The sequence below is a fragment of the Frieseomelitta varia genome, unplaced genomic scaffold, assembly GCF_011392965.1.
Source record: "Frieseomelitta varia isolate USP_RPSP 00005682 unplaced genomic scaffold, Fvar_1.2 scaffold_52, whole genome shotgun sequence".
NCBI classification, from domain to species: domain Eukaryota; kingdom Metazoa; phylum Arthropoda; class Insecta; order Hymenoptera; family Apidae; genus Frieseomelitta; species Frieseomelitta varia.
In genome coordinates, this window is record NW_025110279.1 from 82618 (window position 1) to 101332 (window position 18715).

General features: G+C 27.6%; 2 protein-coding genes and 1 non-coding gene across 6 annotated transcripts; 1 reads left to right on the forward strand and 2 right to left on the reverse strand.

Annotated features, from left to right (window-relative positions):
- Positions 1 to 1757: 1757 nt before the first annotated feature.
- Positions 1758 to 1830, reverse strand: Trnar-ucu. Its single transcript has one exon. It is a non-coding gene; the product is annotated as a tRNA-Arg (tRNA).
- Positions 1831 to 3331: 1501 nt separating this feature from the next.
- Positions 3332 to 13942, forward strand: LOC122533321 (ectopic P granules protein 5 homolog). 4 transcript variants are annotated; one of them, XM_043662929.1, is made up of 30 exons: positions 3332 to 3372; positions 3714 to 3947; positions 4027 to 5190; positions 5268 to 5672; positions 5758 to 5980; positions 6071 to 6243; positions 6307 to 6447; positions 6511 to 6671; positions 6768 to 6897; positions 6973 to 7517; positions 7589 to 7766; positions 7967 to 7990; positions 8150 to 8377; positions 8463 to 8626; positions 8707 to 8892; positions 8952 to 9075; positions 9161 to 9682; positions 9756 to 9898; positions 9974 to 10151; positions 10215 to 10412; positions 10479 to 10610; positions 10702 to 10935; positions 11022 to 11205; positions 11274 to 11833; positions 11944 to 12113; positions 12186 to 12394; positions 12477 to 12719; positions 12781 to 13000; positions 13071 to 13280; positions 13349 to 13942. In XM_043662929.1, exons 1-30 carry the CDS (start codon positions 3349 to 3351, stop codon positions 13698 to 13700), a joined length of 7659 nt encoding a protein of 2552 aa, XP_043518864.1. In that variant the 5' UTR covers positions 3332 to 3348; the 3' UTR covers positions 13701 to 13942. The 4 variants fall into 4 exon arrangements, with proteins under 4 accessions (XP_043518864.1, XP_043518865.1, XP_043518866.1 ...); XM_043662930.1 differs by having other exon boundaries at positions 12784 to 13000; positions 13349 to 13941; XM_043662931.1 differs by lacking the exon at positions 7967 to 7990.
- A 784-nt stretch (positions 13943 to 14726) lies between these two features.
- LOC122533322 (protein fem-1 homolog B-like) lies at positions 14727 to 18199 on the reverse strand. Its single transcript, XM_043662933.1, has 9 exons — positions 17107 to 18199; positions 16678 to 17018; positions 16454 to 16614; positions 16200 to 16360; positions 15966 to 16109; positions 15668 to 15897; positions 15348 to 15464; positions 15156 to 15262; positions 14727 to 15070 (listed from the first exon to the last, which is right to left on the reverse strand). The coding sequence occupies exons 1-9, from the start codon at positions 17653 to 17655 to the stop codon at positions 14913 to 14915; spliced, it is 1968 nt and encodes a 655-aa protein (XP_043518868.1). The 5' UTR covers positions 17656 to 18199; the 3' UTR covers positions 14727 to 14912.
- Positions 18200 to 18715: the final 516 nt, after the last annotated feature.

Below are 18715 nucleotides of genomic sequence, written 5' to 3' on the forward strand. Positions count from 1 at the left end.
TTTTTCGTTTTCGAGCTCGGCAATGAAGGCTCAGCAGCCCACTGTTGTACCCTCTGCTTACATTAAAATGCAACTACAACGAGATATAAAAACATGAAATAAATAACAAATAAGGATATAATGCATAAATATAAACACTTTTGATCTTTATTACTCAATTAAGCCGTGAAATATTACGTTTCAGTCTCAAATATGTATGAACGAGCTAATATCCCGATAAAATGGTAATAAATACGTTTATTAACTCAAACATAATTATATGTTCATCAAGCAAAATCGTCGCATGAATTTGCAATAATCATAATGTTAACAATAGAAATCACGCAGAGGAAATTAGAGATAGCTCAATGTTAAACTGGACATACGCATGCGCGTCTTCAACGAATTCTCGTTGGTTCTTCTATAATTACATTGATTTCCATCTCGTCCCCGATTGGTTCGAAATCGGACTACCATTATACCACTCCACCGACGAGTTATTCCGATAGGTAATTCTTACGCACCTAAAACAATCCAGATTACCATCGCAATATAGACAAGGTCGTTTATTTGTGGTTCTGGTTAGCATTGTCTACCAAAAACTGTTTCCTTTTCGCCTTGCTTTCGAATTTTATTCGAATTATTTATAATATTATTGATGTTCCTCTCCAACTGTTGTCGCATCTAATAAAACGTTAATTATTAACAAAACGTTTGGTGCATTAAAATTGAAATCAACAAACATCAGATATCGTACGGCCGAACATCAGATTCACCGTTTTATACTACACGTTTTTTCATTTTTATATCATAGGGTGAAGAATTTTATTTCCCTTTGAACACTACACAAATAAATGAAGATACTTTCAAAGAATTGTTTGTGTCTACGTTAATTACGCAAAACGTTGTTTATGTATGTACTGTTTACATAACTGACCTATTTTCAGAATCAATCTTCCCCAAATCAAAGTTTCGGTCGTAAACATATCGTACCATGTTTGTTATTAACTTTTTTACACAGAACTATGTCTTTCTGTTACATTCTGCTTCGTACTTCTTCATACTCCTTGAGAAAATTTTCTAGCACCAGACCTTTCACATTTTTCATGCTGCATCTCTTGAACCACTTTAGGAAACAATCTAATGAACAGAGATGCGAAATTTATAATTCTCAAACAGTATATTAACAGTTGACAGATAGAAACTAATAAAGTCAAAAATAATATTCAACATAAAGTAGAATTTTTCTTTTTGTCTATCTAGTGAACGTGTTTTTATTAATTCTCACTTGAAACTATGGATAATACTACGTCAATTTATGCGCATAAAGATTCTTCAAATATCGAATCAAAATTGGTAATGAAAATATCTGCATTTTCTGTGATTTCCTTCCTCGTTAATAAATTCATTCTTAATGTAGCATTGCTCATAAGCAAGTACCATTGACGTGTCTTATCAGTAAGGGAGGTTTGTACTTCGAAAAACTTGTACTTATTGTTACATATTCATTAGTATCAACATTCAAATGTTTTACCATTACCTGTTGTTCTCTAATTCGAATTATGGTCGAAATCAGCTTTCCAATTTGATTTTTCATCTGTATTTCTGAAGATTCTCATAATACATATTTGTGTTACCAATTCATTTCTTCATATATAAAATAGTAAGAGGTTTTATTTAGCAAAAATAACATGTCAGTCTATAAATAAATGTGTGATATATATATTATAATGAAAATAAATTTTGTAAAATGTATAAGTTATAAAAAAAATTATCATCATCCCTTGTGGGGATCGAACCCACGACCTTTGGATTAGAAGTCCAACGCGCTATCCTCTGCGCCAAAGGGACTTAATACAATGACTTTTCATAATATCACACCTATACAGAAAATTTTTATTATAAATTAATTTCTATTATAAATTGTTTTTTTACTACTTGATTTTATAAAATTGTAAAAATAAGAATAAAGATATTCAAAACCAAATCTAAAATATTGAAAATACATTCTAATCTATCATTATTATATTATTAAGTACCAAAAACATATAAAACAAAAACTTTAGATAATATAAATTGTGAAGGAACAAAAACTCGTATAGGTTAGTTTTAAATAATTCATTGTTATTTTATGTCAAAATGAGAAATGCATTTAAGATTATTGTTTAATATAACCTGTATATCGAGATGTTACATATATATGTAAGTTATACGTATACATGTCATGTTAAATAATATAATATGAATTGATATCATACCTTCTACAGAGATTACTAATTATATGAAACTGTAGATACATATTTAATTACTGTAGATACGTATTTGATCATCTTAAAAAATAAATTTTATAGCAAAATGGGATTAAAGGATCAACGCAATGCCCCTTCTCCTCTAAAGCAGGTTGCCCTATATTCTTTTTTGTAGAAGAGGTTGCCATTTCTCAGGGGCAGTTTAGTTGGATCTCAATAATTAATAAACAATTTTTTGATTTTTCATTTTTATTTTATAGGTAAATAGGATAAATCAAAAAATCATCAAGAAAATTAGAATCATCAAAGAAAAAAAGAAGTCAAGAAAATTAAGCTAATAATAAAGAGATATCAATGCGTTAATAATAAGTATGTTGTTTTGTAAATTCCAATTCTTTATAACTCATAATTATACAATAACACAGACGAGATATATCTTGTTTCATAGATAATTATTTTACCCATTTTACCCGATAACTTTTTTACCCATTTAGTAGACATATAAGACCTTTAATTTTTATTTTTATTATTAGCAAAAAATTTTGAAAATACTTGGAAATTAAAAGGAAACTATTTTGTTCAATGCTAAATAAAAGTAACAACAATCGAACACAGCAATGTATAGGAAAAGAAATTTGAAAATTATATAAAAATATATATTTTGATTTCTTAATATTACCCCATATAATTCCATGTTTTACCATTGCATGGCAGCACTTTATTTGCTTGCAACTCTCGGTCGATAAGCTGAAAATTATAAACCTTTTATGTCGTAATAGTTCTTACGTAGAAATTTTCCATATAAATTTTATTACTGTTTAGTTACTTAATTAATTTCTTAAATGAGAAATTAATATCAAATGATCGTATTATGGAAACTATTAATTTTAAAGTTCTAACACACCTTGACAAATGATAGGTTACGAAAGAAGCAGTGAAAATCGTAGTGTATCTATATACGATGACAACATACAGAGTAGTGCTGTAGAAATTTGTTATTGTGTGATAAACACCATTTTCATATTTTTCATATTTTATATGTTTGTGTTGTGCGACAAGCTCGACGTTTATATATAAAGGAAATTTACACAAAATTTGTTTTTGTATATGTATATGTAAAATGGAAATATTAAAACAACGGCAGGTGAACATTTACTTTTGACGTTTTTCTTTGTTTTATCTAACATTTTTACATGATTTATATGTATGCAATAATAATCAATTATTATTTTATTGCTGACGCAGCGATTTTTCGTGTAAAGAGAATATTTACTTTTTGTACATTTACATTGTCGAATTAATGTTAACACATGGCAATCACATTATATTTAGGTCTTGGAATACTTATGATTATTACTAATAGCTTTATATTGTACGTTGTTTTATGCTTAGTTTAAATATATCATCTATAGGACTTTTTTTGTAAGATTTATTATTTTACCAAAAATTAAAGGTTAGATTTTATATGTAGATATGTTATTTTAGAAAAAAAAAGAAGAGAAGAAACTTTCTATAGAACAACAGATACCAGATGTTCCAACGTTGGAAGAGTTTGAATGTCTTCTCGAAGAATCTCCCACAAATTATCCAAAGGGAGAAGGTATTGAAAATATGGAAAGTGAATTACATTCTGCTGCAATTGATACTGAACTCTATGAACAACAAACTATTCAAACAATCACAGAGGAAACAGAAGCATTGCAAGCTTCAAATATCAAAGTATTTTAATAACATTTTTCATATATTCTTTTTTTTTTTGTACATATATAATCATAATGTGTTTTTAACGAAATTTTAGGATGAAATTGATGGCAAAATTGGGAGTGATTTGACATCATCATGTAATAATTTAGAGGGAAACATGGAGAAAATAACAACATCAATTTCTACAATGGAGTTAGTTGATAATCCATCTGATGCTCTTAATAACCAAACTACAACACCAAATTCAATTCAAGTTACTTCAAATATATCAAACTCAAAAAATTCTACTAATGATAAGCAAACAAAGAATCAGTCAGATTCTATTATAAATCAAATAGATGATATGCATACATCTTTTAAAGAAATTGTACCTTTTACAGAGAGCCAATTAGCATCATTATATGTTAATCAGGAATTAACATTGGTTGATATATTTATTTCAGAATTTACAGAAATACAACTTAGAAGTAGTGCAATTAGACAACAACACAGATTGCACGAACTTTTAATGAATTATCTTCGTGTAAGAAATAATTTAATTATCAATTCTCATGAGTTGGAAATTTTAAAAAAGTCCTGTAGAGAAATGCAAAAACAATTATGGTGTTTAGATAAAGCCTGTATTAGAGAAGCAGGAGAATGTCAAGATGGAAATCCTGTTGTTGCTACACATGAATATTGTACTGCACGGTTTAATCACCAAGCATTGGGTGCATTAGCTCGAAATTTATCAACAATAAAAGATTTATTACACAACACTCAAGCTCTATATTGTTATGAAGCAGAAATGTTAAAGTTACAAATTGAGTATTACATTCAAAGGGTTTGCATATCTTGCAAAGAATTTATCAATCTTCCTCATAATGCATCTGTGAATTTACTACCACTGCATGTTCCTTCACAAACAATTCCACAATTAATGGAAATTAGGATGTGCATTACTATATTGTTTAATTTTCAAAGAAAATTATTAAAAGACGGAAAATTTGTAACAGACACTAGAGAATGGCTTACAAGATTAGTAGCAATTCTATTGAGAGTAGCAACTTGGCAAGATCATTTATTTTTATTGAATCATATCTTGAGATGTCCTGGTGGAGTAATGAATTGGGCTCGTAGTTATGTTCAAACTCCTATACCACAGGAACTTGGTAAATTAGGCGTATCTCCAATAAATGATCCATATTTAGATCATATAATAGCTACATTGGCAGTTATTCTATTACCTGTTAAAGACAGAGATAAATTTCTTGAACAGGTACTTATTATAGGAATTTATTATGAGTTTTTACATTATTGCTAATAATAATTATCTAATGCATGATAATGATTCAGGTACAACAATCATTACAAGATACATCATATAGTCCAGGTGATACAGTTTGGGTAATATTGGATGAAGAAGGAGAAGAAGATGAAGATATTGCTAATATTGGCGCAAACCTATTTGAAAGTGACCTTATTTCTTTACTAAACCAAATTCCTTTTAGTAAAGTATTTGAACAAGTGTTGTGTATTCAATATCAGAATGATGATTATCATCAAAACAAAGCTTACATTACACATCATCATTTGTTTCGAATGTTTGCGTTTTTTGCAACTGTTATTAGACTTTTAAAACAAGGTTTGAAAACATATGATTCTCCAAGATATAGGCAACTGACCAAACGATTAAGTGCATTAATTAGAGATATTGTACAATATGCTAATGACCAATGGGAGGACTTTGATAAAGATCAGGTAGTGTTATTATTTTATTAAAGCGTATTTTAATATATAAAACTGAAATTATTTTTTATATAACTTCTAAATTTTTATTTTGTAGATTACTGATGCATCAGTGTTGATGAAACTTCAACTTGAATTTGATTGTTTTTTTTTAAGAGCAATTTTATGCATATTTTCTTCACGTCGTTTAGGAGCATGGCAATACTTAGCTTCGATGCCATATCATTTAATATCATCCAATAACTTGTGGCAAATATATTACATTTTACACACTGATTGTACACAAGTAGACATGCACATTTCTAATAGATATATTCATGGTATGTTACAGTTCTGCAGTAAAAACAATATGAATGTTTTTAAAACTGATTATTATTATATAATATAACATCATATTATTAATGTTAAAGATTGGATAAATGAATTAAATTCTTCACAAGTTCGTGCAAAATTTGAAGAGAAATTAAGTAATATGCCAGGAGACGAGTCATATTTTCTTTTAACCACTTTTGCTAATATGGCTTTGGCAAGAGCTGACAAAGATTATGATTTTGTAAAAACAACAACAATAGATCTATTTCAAGTATGTATTATTATCTATACCATGTATAATTTCTGAACATTTAAATGTAATAATAATTTACAGATAGGATTTCTCAGTGAAAAAACACAAGATTCTTGTTCAAAAGATGCTCGATCTCTATTATCAAATATAACAAATAAATATCCTTCGTTGTTATCAGATATTTTGCTAAAGTTACGAGATAATTTTGTATCAGCTGGAAAGGTATAAAAAACTTCTTATACTTTCTACAAATAAACATATCTAAATTTAATTTTATAATTTTAGTTAAGTTTATATCTATTCACTGACTTAAAATTACATAAGTGGGTACCACATGAAAAAGATATAGTTATTCTTTCTACATGGTTGGATCAGTATCCATTAACATCAACCGAGAATCATTTAGCCCGTTTAATTGTTACTAACTTAAATTGGGGATTTAATGAGTAAGAACATAGATTTTAATTTATTATAATTAGTTTATTTAATATATAATAAATTTAATTTAGTTTAATTAATTTTAATTTCTATACCTATTACAGGAATGGTAATTTATATCTTCCTATTGATTTACATAGACGCATAGCATTATTAACTGTCGAGCTCACTATGAAATATGTACCTGATTCTTCTGTCCAAAATACCTCCTTATTGGTAGAAGGTGTTAAACAGGTATAATATAAAGTTTCTATACCAATATTTATTTAACAAAATCAATTTTAATCAAAGTTATATTGAAATTTATAGGTTTCAACAATGATAAGACCTCAAACTGCTGAACATATTTTTTCATTATGGGCATGGGATATGATTTCTAAATTTAGATTGCATCAACTTGATCAAAATGAGGCACATTGCCATTATGTACTTTCAAACCCCACTGCGGCATTTGCTCATGTACCAGACATGGATTCTGATTCATGTTTAGAAATTTTGGTAACTGGTACAAGAGAAAAGCAACCTATTGCTTGTTATGTGGCAACGATCATGACGTTATGGGGTCATTCTATACCGTTAATATGTTCAAAAGGTTTCGCCCAATTGGAAATATTACAATATCATTATAAATATGAACAAGTGCTTATATGTTTGCATCATATAATACCATTATTTTTGGAATGTGTTGATTCATTACTTAAGAATGATAAATTTATTAGTCTCGTTATTTCTTTAATTGCGGCTGATAGAACCTATATGAAAGTGGCTAAAAGTCTTATAACACCTGATTTCCCAGGAACAATATTAAAACAATTTTCAAATATGATACATTCTCATTTATATAATTATAAAAAGTAAGTAAATTTATTCAATGTTAATATTGGACAATAATATTTTATTTATAAGATAACATAATTTGTTATAGATATGGATTACAGACACCAAAAGATTTTGTATATCTATGGTTAAGTACACTTGTACTTGTACCAGATTGGAATAAAGACCAAAGTGTAATGTATCTAATGGATACAGTCATCAGTGCTGCATTTTTTCATGCAGATGCAAAACTAACAGTGGAGCACATGTTTCAGAATCTTTTCTCTGTAAGATCAACTTTTACTTTTTATTGGATTTTTAATTATGTTAAAATATTCTCTAGAAATAATTTAACGGAATAATTACATTAAATTTACTCATTAAATATGCTGTTATAATATATTTAACTTATTTAAATTTCAACTTTATTAATTGAGATAATATTTCTGTAACTTATATTACTGAGAAAGTATGTCCATTTTACTAGCTTACCATAGAGGAAAATAATGAGGTGCGATTTTTCCTTTTATTTAAAATATATGTCAATTCATTTTATAAAACTAATCTAATTTTATTTATATAAAAATAATATTTACATATTATAATATTTACATTGTATATTTATATAAAATTTAGTTATAATATAAAAATTTATTTAATGATTTTTCAGACTATGTCTAATCGCAATGTGATGACATCATTTGGATCATTTTTAAATTGGGCAACTGGTTCCTCAAATTCAGTTAGTCTTTTAGGAAAATCTACTCAATCTGTTTGGGTTGCTTATCAAATATTATTAACTGAACAATATAACAGAGAAATTAAAACTAAATTATGGCATGAAATTTTAAAGGAATTGTCAATACAACCTAAAATATCATTAGATACTGCTATTAAGGTATTTTATATAGTACATAATTTTGCACATAATTTTTAAAATTATGTATAATGTAATATATATATATATATATAATATTTTTTAGCGAGCTTGTGCGACTGTAAAAATGCAACCATTTGGAGCAAATGGATTATTTATATATCGTTGGTCACAGCAAGCACTAGATACACCTATAGGACATCCTATTCTTCCTCTTTTATGGCAAAACTTCTTTGCTTTATTTCTTGCAAGAGTTCCTTCTATGTCAGGGTTCGTTTTATAAAGGAAGAATTTACACTTATATAACATGTTTTACAAAAATAAGAATGATAATAAAACTATTTTTTTAGAATTGTGGATCATGGCGGAATTGGTGAAAAATTTTTTGAAGGCATGATTAATTTAAGTTATTTAAAAAAATTAAAAAAACGATTACATGATACTACTACATATTTTCAATTAAAAGGAGAAAAAGATTTAGATAATGGAAAGCCAATCACTGATGACAGACGAGCATTTTATTTTAATGCAGCAAAGTATGTAATATTAAATGTACAATTTATGAAGAAAACATTACAAATCTCTGTTTTTACAGATTTTATAAGACTTTAAGTTTGTGGCTTGAAGAACCCAGATTACAGGAACCAGGTCTTTATTTACCAGCATTACCGCCACAATACATGTCACAAAAATTAGTATTACTCGTTCAGGATAATTGGGTAAATTTTAATCTATTTATTATACAGCATATAGATTAAATAATAGAACATGACTGATTATATTTTTTCTTTTTCTTTTTAATAGACACCATGGTTAGAATATATTGATTATTGGGCAGTTCAACAAAATCAAATAATAGCAGTTCAAGAATGGGAACGTACATGTTGTAGAAGCCAAGAAAATTATTATCAAAAAGGAAAAAACGTATCAATCTCCTTTCCTGAAATTATTGGACCATTGCAAAGAATATTTAAAAGATTAACTACATATGAATATCCTGTATCACCTCCACCCTTAAATCGAAATCAAGCAGTTTTTAATTCTGTATCAAAAGAGAATATATACAATTCTAAATCAGTAATTGATCTCGTTAAACCATATCTTAAAATAATATTAGACTATGCTCAGACATATAATTTAATGGTTTCTGAGCACATTGCAGTAGATTCTAGTTTTCTGGAACTAGTGCCTACCCTTTATAGAGAAAATGAGAATCAAGTAACGTTGCATGCATTATGTGATCCAGCACCTCTAAATCAGAAATACTCTAGATCAGGAACACCACCCACTGTGCATTGTGCTGGTCCAGCAGTAATTATAGTTAAGGTAATAATGATAGTATTCTTTTAATTTCATGTTATTTATGTATTTATATATTTCATGTTATTTATGTATTTAGGTACCTGAAGCTCGCATTAGCGATGCTGTTGATCATATGATAACACAAAACAGAGCTGAATATGAAAATTTGTTGATAAAAGCTAGTCAGCCACCATCTAGTAAAGTTACTCAAGGATGTGTATTTATAGATCATTTAATTGCGTATGTATAACACATATTACATCTTGCATACATAATAATATGAATTATATATAAATATATTATTCTTCTTCTTAGAATGCTGGAATACGAAATAGCTATAAATCGAACAAATGAAAACGCTACAGCATTGTATAAAATTCAAGAAAGTGGAGTAAAATTATTTTATTATCTTGTAGACTGTTACACAGAAGAAGCATCATTTTGTCCACCAACAAAACAGCTTCTTACTACTTGTTTAGAAAAATTAGGACAGGTGCGTAAAAATTCAGAGAAATAATTTTAATACATTATTAATACATAGTGTTAATTTTAATAGTCATTTATTAATGGGGAGGAAACTCAAGGTCCACAATTATTAAGTACCATTATGCAGAAACAAAATCTTGGTGGTTTACTTGGACCTTATTTTACACCTGTTGCTGGTAGTGCTTCAACATTCCTACAAATGTATGAAACTGTTGTCGAATTTTCTACGAGTACAAAAGTCGATCTTTGTTTTGTATTATTATCAAAAGTACGTTGCTTGTTATTCTTTTATTTTTACATATCTATATAATTCTTACATTAATTTTTATTTTAGTTTGATGTAAAAGTCTGGTTAAATTATAAACGTCCAAGATTAAGCGAACGATCAACGTTCATTGATTTGGTATCTAGAGCTCTTTGTAATATGGGTATTAATCCAGATGAAACAAAGCTGGTGCTACATGAGGTATTTATGTATTAGATAAATTTCACATATATATTCGATTACAATATAACAATCTTTATAATATATTACAGTTGATAAAAATTTTTTGTAGCTATTTAGGAATCATCTACGATTTGTATTACTACATGAATTTCCGGAACATTATGGAGAAGTTTTAGGTGTTGTATTAAAAAGTAGTGAAAGTCAAAATTTATCGCTAGATGTTTGGCGAGATTTATTAGGGACACTCAGTGGCAAATCAAAAAATGCATTTACAAGTCATTCTAAAATTAGAGACGAGATTCGTCATTACGCTACTGAACAAAAGCTTCTTTCTCGACAAGAGGTCATAAAATATTTCATGTTTGTTTTTAATTTGGAATTTTTTATGTAAATTTGAAATTAACTTATACATTTTGTATCTAATTACAGATATACGACACAGCTGTATTATTAAGTAGACATTTCATGCAAGAACGTTTACAATATGGTCTTTATGGACTGTATCCAAAATATAGAATTTACAATGAACCTTTAAGTATATTTCTTGGCATGGTGGGTCATGCTCTTGTTGCACTTACTCTCCAATCTGATAGAGGATCATTAGGAGACCAATGTAAGTATTTCAACCATACATTATACATGATACTTATAACAGACATAATTATATTATATTATTTAAAGTGTGTGAGAAAATATGGCCTATTTTAAGTGAAATGTATGCACCTTGGATTGCACCATATTGGACACGAAATTTAAAAGAACCAACTGCTGCATGGATTCAACAACTTACAGATGATCGATCTGTTTTATTACCATGGATTATTACAGACGGTCCATATGCTAATAAACTTGTAGCAATGTTCATTGAATGTGTTCGTTTTATTATCGATACATTGCCAGCATCTAGCAAGATACTTTGTTTTGTCTGGCAATTTTATGTTACCAATTTTGCACATGCTTCAGTTAAAGATCATATTCTAAACGTTATTCATGGCAACTTTTTTTCATTACCATGGGATCGTTTTTATCCATCTGTAAATGATGTGGAATTAATGGTAAAAGTAATTGATCAATATTTGCCAGATAGTCACTTATTCCTTGGAAGTGTATTTACGTGTGTACATTGGCCGTTGTGGATAAATGACTTATTAGCATCACAGCCATTAGCTCTTGTAACAAGGATACATGTTTGTTTATTGAATTTATTGGTAAAATTATCCAATGAACCAAATGTTAGACAGGTAATTCATTATATTCTTCATAATCTTCTTCTCAAATATTTAATAAAATAATTGATATTAATTATTAATTCAAAAATATATTAACATATTAATAGTATATTATATTTCAGACCGATAAAGTAACTCAGTTAATTATGGATGCTGAAAAATTTTCTTGGCATTTATTAGATGCATCTGCCTATGATCACGTAATTAATTGGCATGTCATGAGCTGTGACTCAAGAGTAGTTCTCTATTCTCATAATGAGCAATGCCATTCTATAGATGTTGCTGTACATAAGTATGTATAATAATTTTATTTTATTATCTTAATTTTATTTATAGATGTTTTCTAACAAATATGATGTAATAGTTTGTTAAAGGTAGCAGCAGGCTATGATTCTGTTGTAAGTCATTTTCATCCAACTACATTAAAAAAGAGACAACTGTATATACGCTGTACAATAAAATTATTGATTACTTGTACAACTCGATATAAACCTTTATTAACTACAAATCCAAAAGTATTTAATAATACATTGTCAAAAATGTTAGATGATATGGAAGCTATTATTTTAAACAGTAAATATAATACATTTATATGATCTAAGTTGTACATATCTAGAATTATTGAAGAAGTATAATTAAAACAAAAAATCTTTAGCTGTTCCAGAATCTCAACAAATTGCAGAAGCAAGTTTATTAATTACTGAATTACTCTATGCTGTGAATCAACATGGAGTTCTTATGGAACATCTTCGCATTAGTTGGACATCGTGGCTTTTGAAAAGAACAGCTAGTAATCCAATTCTTCTAAGTATAATTAAAGTCATTGGAACAATTACTTCACCATGTGTACTTGGAGAATTAATGGAGGCTGCATTAGAAGCATATTTTAAATTTAATTGTACGTAAAACAAATGCAAATATACTCGCTTATACATTTTGTAACATTTTAATTCATATAGCAGCATCTGAAGAGGTTTCACCAACTTGGGCTTCAGTCTTAACAATTTTGCAATCAGTAATACCTCGACAACCACCATTGGAATCATTTTTAATTTCTGAAGGAAAACTTCTTGCTTTATATTTTATTTTACTAAAGAGACTTCCATTATGTCAAGATATTAGGGAAGAAGGAGTACTTCTTATAAATTTAGTTGACTGGATCTCTGCTATTAGACCAACGTAAGTGTAAATTATTAAAAATTGTACATTACTGTGTAATTAGATTTAGTTAGTAAATATTTTTATTTAGGAATATAAATGAAGAAAAATTACCTCTTCTTTGGGCTAAAATTTGTGAATTAGCATATAGACAATGTCAGTATAATGAAAACACTAGGACTGCTGCTAGAGCTCTTAAAGGTTTAGCTCGTTCGTTATTAACAATTGCTGATGATGGGGGACAGGGATGGGGTATACTAGGAGCTATTGGCCTTAAGAAAAATTCCAATCTTTCAATAAGGTAAATTAAATAACACATAGTATGTAATTTATTTTATCTAACTTAAAATTTTTTTTATATTTATATAGATGCAAATTTTTAAGCCGTGTGATAGGAGTTTATTGTTTAGCTCAATTACCTGAATCAAAATCGGAACAACAGATAGTAAGATTTACACCTCATTCACCTGGCGTAGCATTATCAAAAACAAATGAACCAGATACAATGGAAATTCGACCTAGTGCAGAAGCTATTAAAGCTATGCAGGCTTTAGAAGGACTTTTATTAAATAAACAATATGCAACGCTTAAAGGAGATATAGAACGATCTATTAAATTAATTAGGGATCCTGCTAATTCTTTGCATAATGCAACAGCCATTCTAGGTGTATTGACAACAGAGCTTTACAATCAAAGATATTTGCATGTTTTGATAGATTAATTTTTTTTTTTTATCAGACTAAAATGGAAATGATTGATATAATTTTATATCTGTTAATTTGTATTTTTATTGTACAAAAATTGAAAACAGCACTTTTTTTACGTAAGTATTGTAAGACAGTTTAAAAAGATTTGTAAATTTAAATATGTAAATCTAGTCATAAAGGTTTGATTATATCTCTTGACAATTATTTGGATGATTATATATTAATGATACTTTAAAAATAAATAAATATATATATATATATAACAATTTGTATAATATTACATGTTCTACATTTATATGTGCATAAAACAAATATCCATAACAGATTTGTGTAATTAAGTATTTAAGCTATATAATAATTTTGTGATTGAAAATAAAATTAATAAATTAAAATTTGTTCTTTCAAAATGTGAAATGTAAAAACAGAAATGTTTAAAGGGACATTTGAAAATCCAAGTTTCAGAATGAATTGAAGATTTGAGATCGAACGAGATCCCGAAATTTTCGGTAAAACTCATCCAATCCCAATCGAATTTTGATTCTGAATCTTAAATTCTACATGTATTATTTATATATATGTAAAAGAATCTTCTGTTTTGTTACTATTATTTAATGATTATTTTATAAAACGTATTTTTAAACATCATATCTTTATTTTATCAATATTATATTATTTATTCATATCATTATACATTTAATTACAATTTTTAATATAATAGCCAGTTAGTTATATTGTATGGATAAATTGTATTATTTCTATTTCATTAATGTTTTTTTTCAGTTATTAATTAATAATACTATTACATAGAAGATCATTGACAAATATGGTCAAAATATACGAATAGTATAATGAGGATTTAAAAAATATAGAAAAATTTCATCATTTGTTATAAATGATCTTACTATTTTTTTGCTTTTCTGTTAAATTTGCTACAAATGATCAAAAAGTAACATTGTTTCCTTGTTATTCGAAAGTTATTAAATTAATCGTTAGTTAACATTGACTCTGTCCATTAAAAATATATGTGCTTTTTTATAATATATAAAAATTCGTTATCTACACAATACAAAAGTTATTTCTGTATTATATTCATAAAAAATCTCATTATTATATCTTAAATATTTTGTACACTCTCTCAAAAAGTTCACAGCATGAAGAATAAATTTGAATTGATTACACACTTAATACAATTATCTATGTATCATGGCGTTTAATAATGACTTTTTTTAACTCTGATGAAAACCTGGTCCATGAAGTTCAATGAAACTTTCCAAAGAACGTGGTACATTTCCACAATATGATAAATTGTAAGCGTTTACGACTTTTGCAGCCATACATTTTAATGACAATTTTGTTTGAGTCCTTAGTATTATTTCTGCTACACCTGTATAAAGATACGATAAACTTGTAACTATGTAAAACGTATTTTTTAATATTTTATATTATTTTTCAAAGTTATTTAAACAGACCTGTAGTGACCGCATCGTACGGAGTCTTCCCATTACTATTAACTGTATCCATATGCGCCCCTGCTTCTATAAGATCCATGATAATGGAATGAAGAGTCATAAAATCACTGTAAAATTTTAGATATATTACAGGAATATTATTTATTAAAAAAAAACTACTTAATAAAATAACAACAGTACAATTAACTGTACCTAATAGGTTCTCTATAGCTAACAATAACGTGCAATGGTGTATTCCTTTCATTGTCCATTGCATTTACATCAGCACCACAACATATAAGTAATTTAGCCGTTGCAGCGCAAGGAAATCTGTAAGACGTTCACAATATTGTATTTATACATATTGCATAAAGAACAAAAACTAAATTTCAGATTTCTTTTCATTTTGAAACTAAAATAATAAGAAAAAAACTGTTAATAATACTTTATTAATATCGTCTAATGCAAAAATATTAATTTGCAAGAATATTAGATTTCACTATTGTACTTTGAAACAATATTTATAAACCTACTTGCAAACATGATTAGTATGGAAATCATCTACTAGAGTGGCAGCATTTACAGCAAGATGCAGTAATGTTTGACCATCTTTTAGATGTAATTGTAGAGCACATAGTTTATGAACTAATTGATATGCCTTATTTTTATCTTGTTCTTCATATCTACTTTCATTCAATGTTAAAAGTTTTGTTAAAATTGTCAATATATATAATGTGGTTGTAATATTTGATTCTATTTCCTCCTATAATTTTTAATTTATAAAAATTATTTCATATTTAATTCAACACATAAATCAATTTTTCAACTTACAATATATTGTTCGATATCTTCCTCAGAATCAGGATTATTAAGTTTAGATTTATTACGACCAAGTTCTGTTACACAAGCTTCTAGAATACTCAAAACTTGAGAGAAATCAAGAGCTACTCCTACATGTATCATTTGTGAAAATACCTACAAATAAAATTAAAGAAAGAAAAAGATATATGTAATAAATTTATCAGAATTTTTTGATAAGACTATTTAGTGAAAAAGAAAAAATACCTGTGCAAACCTTAAAAGATCTTTTACAACTGATATATTGTTTAATTGTTTCAAATATAAAGCATGAAGCCAGAGATCTATACATCTATCAAATCTAGCACTATCTGCAAAAACTGCTCCTCTGAATATAATATGGTGTGGCACTTTTGGATTATGTTGACCTGATGTTAAAAAAGAATTAAAATATATAAGACTTAAAAAAAATAAGAGAATTATTCTAATACTCTCAATATTTATTAAAGTTCAATTACAACCTAATATCCTTTCCCGAATAGCTAATGATTCCATATGAATAGCATTTTGATCATTCCTAATACTTTTCAGTTTTTCTGGATTATCACATTCTTCCCAATTGTCATATGCTTTTATACTTTTACCTAATTTTTTATAAATAATATTATCTGAATCTCTGAATCTGTAATATCCAAGAATTTAATTGTTTCTAAACTGTATTTTTCTAAAATTAAATACTTTTTACCTGTGCTTCATTGCTTTCCATAAATATTTATAAGCTTTGGTTAAACAGTAATTGCGTTCATCATTAGCGTAAGAAGCCCCAAGAAGCTCATATGCTTCAATTGCTTCTTCTCTACTAACTTCTACATATTTTATTAAATATTCTACAACTTCAGCTCTAGTTCTTTCTGCTGCTGCTATTAATGGTGTCATCCCACTAATATTTTTTGTCATGTTTGTTCCATATTTCAATAGCTCAGACACTATATTAGTATGCCCACGTTCAGCTGCTAAATGTAATGCAGTTGTATCACAATTTGCTTTCTCATTTGGATTCGCACCTTTTTGTAAAAGAAAGGTCACCTGTTGTAAATATAATAAAATTGCTGAAACTGACATTATAAATTAAATACATAATTCCATGTTATTAAAACTATAATATTATACTTACTATATCTAAATGACCTTTATACGCAGCAATCATTAGGCATGTATTATTAAACTGATTTAAAATATTTATGTCTGCATTATGTTCTATCAAATATTTCACTATATCTAACCGTCCATCAAAACAAGCTGCTCTCAAGGGAGTAGACAAGCTTTTAGTAGGATGATTGACATTGGCACCAGCTTTTACTAATATCTTCACAACTGTCAAATGTCCTGCACCAGCAGCACACCATAAAGCGGTTGCCTTTTCAATAACGTATCCATCAAATTTAACTGTCCCTTCCTGTTCCAAATCAGGCTTAAACTTATCAAGTAATATTTTAACTACTTTATCACGACCATATCTCGCAGCTATTATCAATGGTGTACAATGTTGGCCATCCTCTTCTAATACTTTTTGATTAATAACAAGATTCACCAGCTTAGGATCCTTACTACTGAGGAGATTATAAAGGATAATAGCCATACCATCCTTAGCAGCGTAATAAACACGCGTTAAAAATAATTGTGATATTTGCGTTGGATCTTCATTTAATTTAATATCTTCCATTTCGTTAAATATTTATTCTCTAAATTCTTCTTTTACACATCAAGCGTGATACAAAAATAGATTTATACTAATATTCCTTTCTTGTTGAAATTTGTCAATGTCATTCTAACCTCGAAACTTTCATAACATACAGTGAATATTATAGGAAAGTCTGAAATTCCTTTCGAAACTATATAAATAATACACCAATAATCTTATGTATTAACAACGTTCGATATTAAGTAACGTTAATTTATTATTGTTACAATCACTGTTAGTTTTGCAACTTGCTTAATAATTATTTTCAGACTTTCAATACATATTACACTACAAGTTCTATTTTAAAATCATCTTTACTTCATTTTTTGAAAACATTAAACAGAAAATTGAAATAAACGCATGAGAATCGAAATATTTCTTTTTTTTTTATTTATTTCAATAATTATCTTTTACATAATGCTTGGATACTTTTTTCGGTTACGATGAAATTTAAAACAACTGAACAAACGATAAGTCACTTTTAAAATCTACAGAAATCTTCACTTGTATAAAATTTGCAATTTACGTTATTACGATTCAAATACATATGTAAATATATATTTGTTATTTTTGAAAATTTTTCTAAGTAGCTATACAATATTGTAATAATATAGTTTCAAATCATTTTTTCCTCTTTCTTTTATAATAGTTTCTACGATAAATAATTAAAAAAGAAAAAGAAAAGGAAATATGATTAAATACTTTATTTTTATTATTATTGTTAATATGTTGAAAATTCCCGTTGTAATGAAACGTACGTCCTAATTACGTCAATGTTAAAAATATTTTATTTTATAAAGCGGAAATTTACCATACAAAATCTTAGAAACATAGATTAACCAATTCTATACAGGGTATCTCAAGATGGGTGGTACGAGTAGGAGATGAAAAAAAAACAATTAAATTTTTTCTTTAAACTCTTTGTTTTCAAGAAAATCGAGTTTGAAAATTTCTCAAGTATACTTAAATTAGCTATTCAGTGCTGGACGCGACAATCAATTCGTGGATATTCTACGCGCGAAACTAATTGTAAATGAAAAAT

Coding starts and splice junctions, on each gene's coding strand:
- LOC122533321 (XM_043662929.1), top strand. CDS start 3,349: ATGGAAATATTAAAACAACGGCAG. Junction 3,948..4,026: donor TGCAAGCTTCAAATATCAAA/GTATTTTAATAA, acceptor ACGAAATTTTAG/GATGAAATTGATGGCAAAAT. Junction 5,981..6,070: donor TTCTAATAGATATATTCATG/GTATGTTACAGT, acceptor TTAATGTTAAAG/ATTGGATAAATGAATTAAAT.
- LOC122533322 (XM_043662933.1), bottom strand. CDS start 17,655: ATGGAAGATATTAAATTAAATGAAGATCCAACGCAAATATCACAATTA. Junction 17,019..17,106: donor ATAAAGGTCATTTAGATATA/GTAAGTATAATA, acceptor TATTTACAACAG/GTGACCTTTCTTTTACAAAA. Junction 16,615..16,677: donor TGGAAAGCAATGAAGCACAG/GTAAAAAGTATT, acceptor TGGATATTACAG/ATTCAGAGATTCAGATAATA.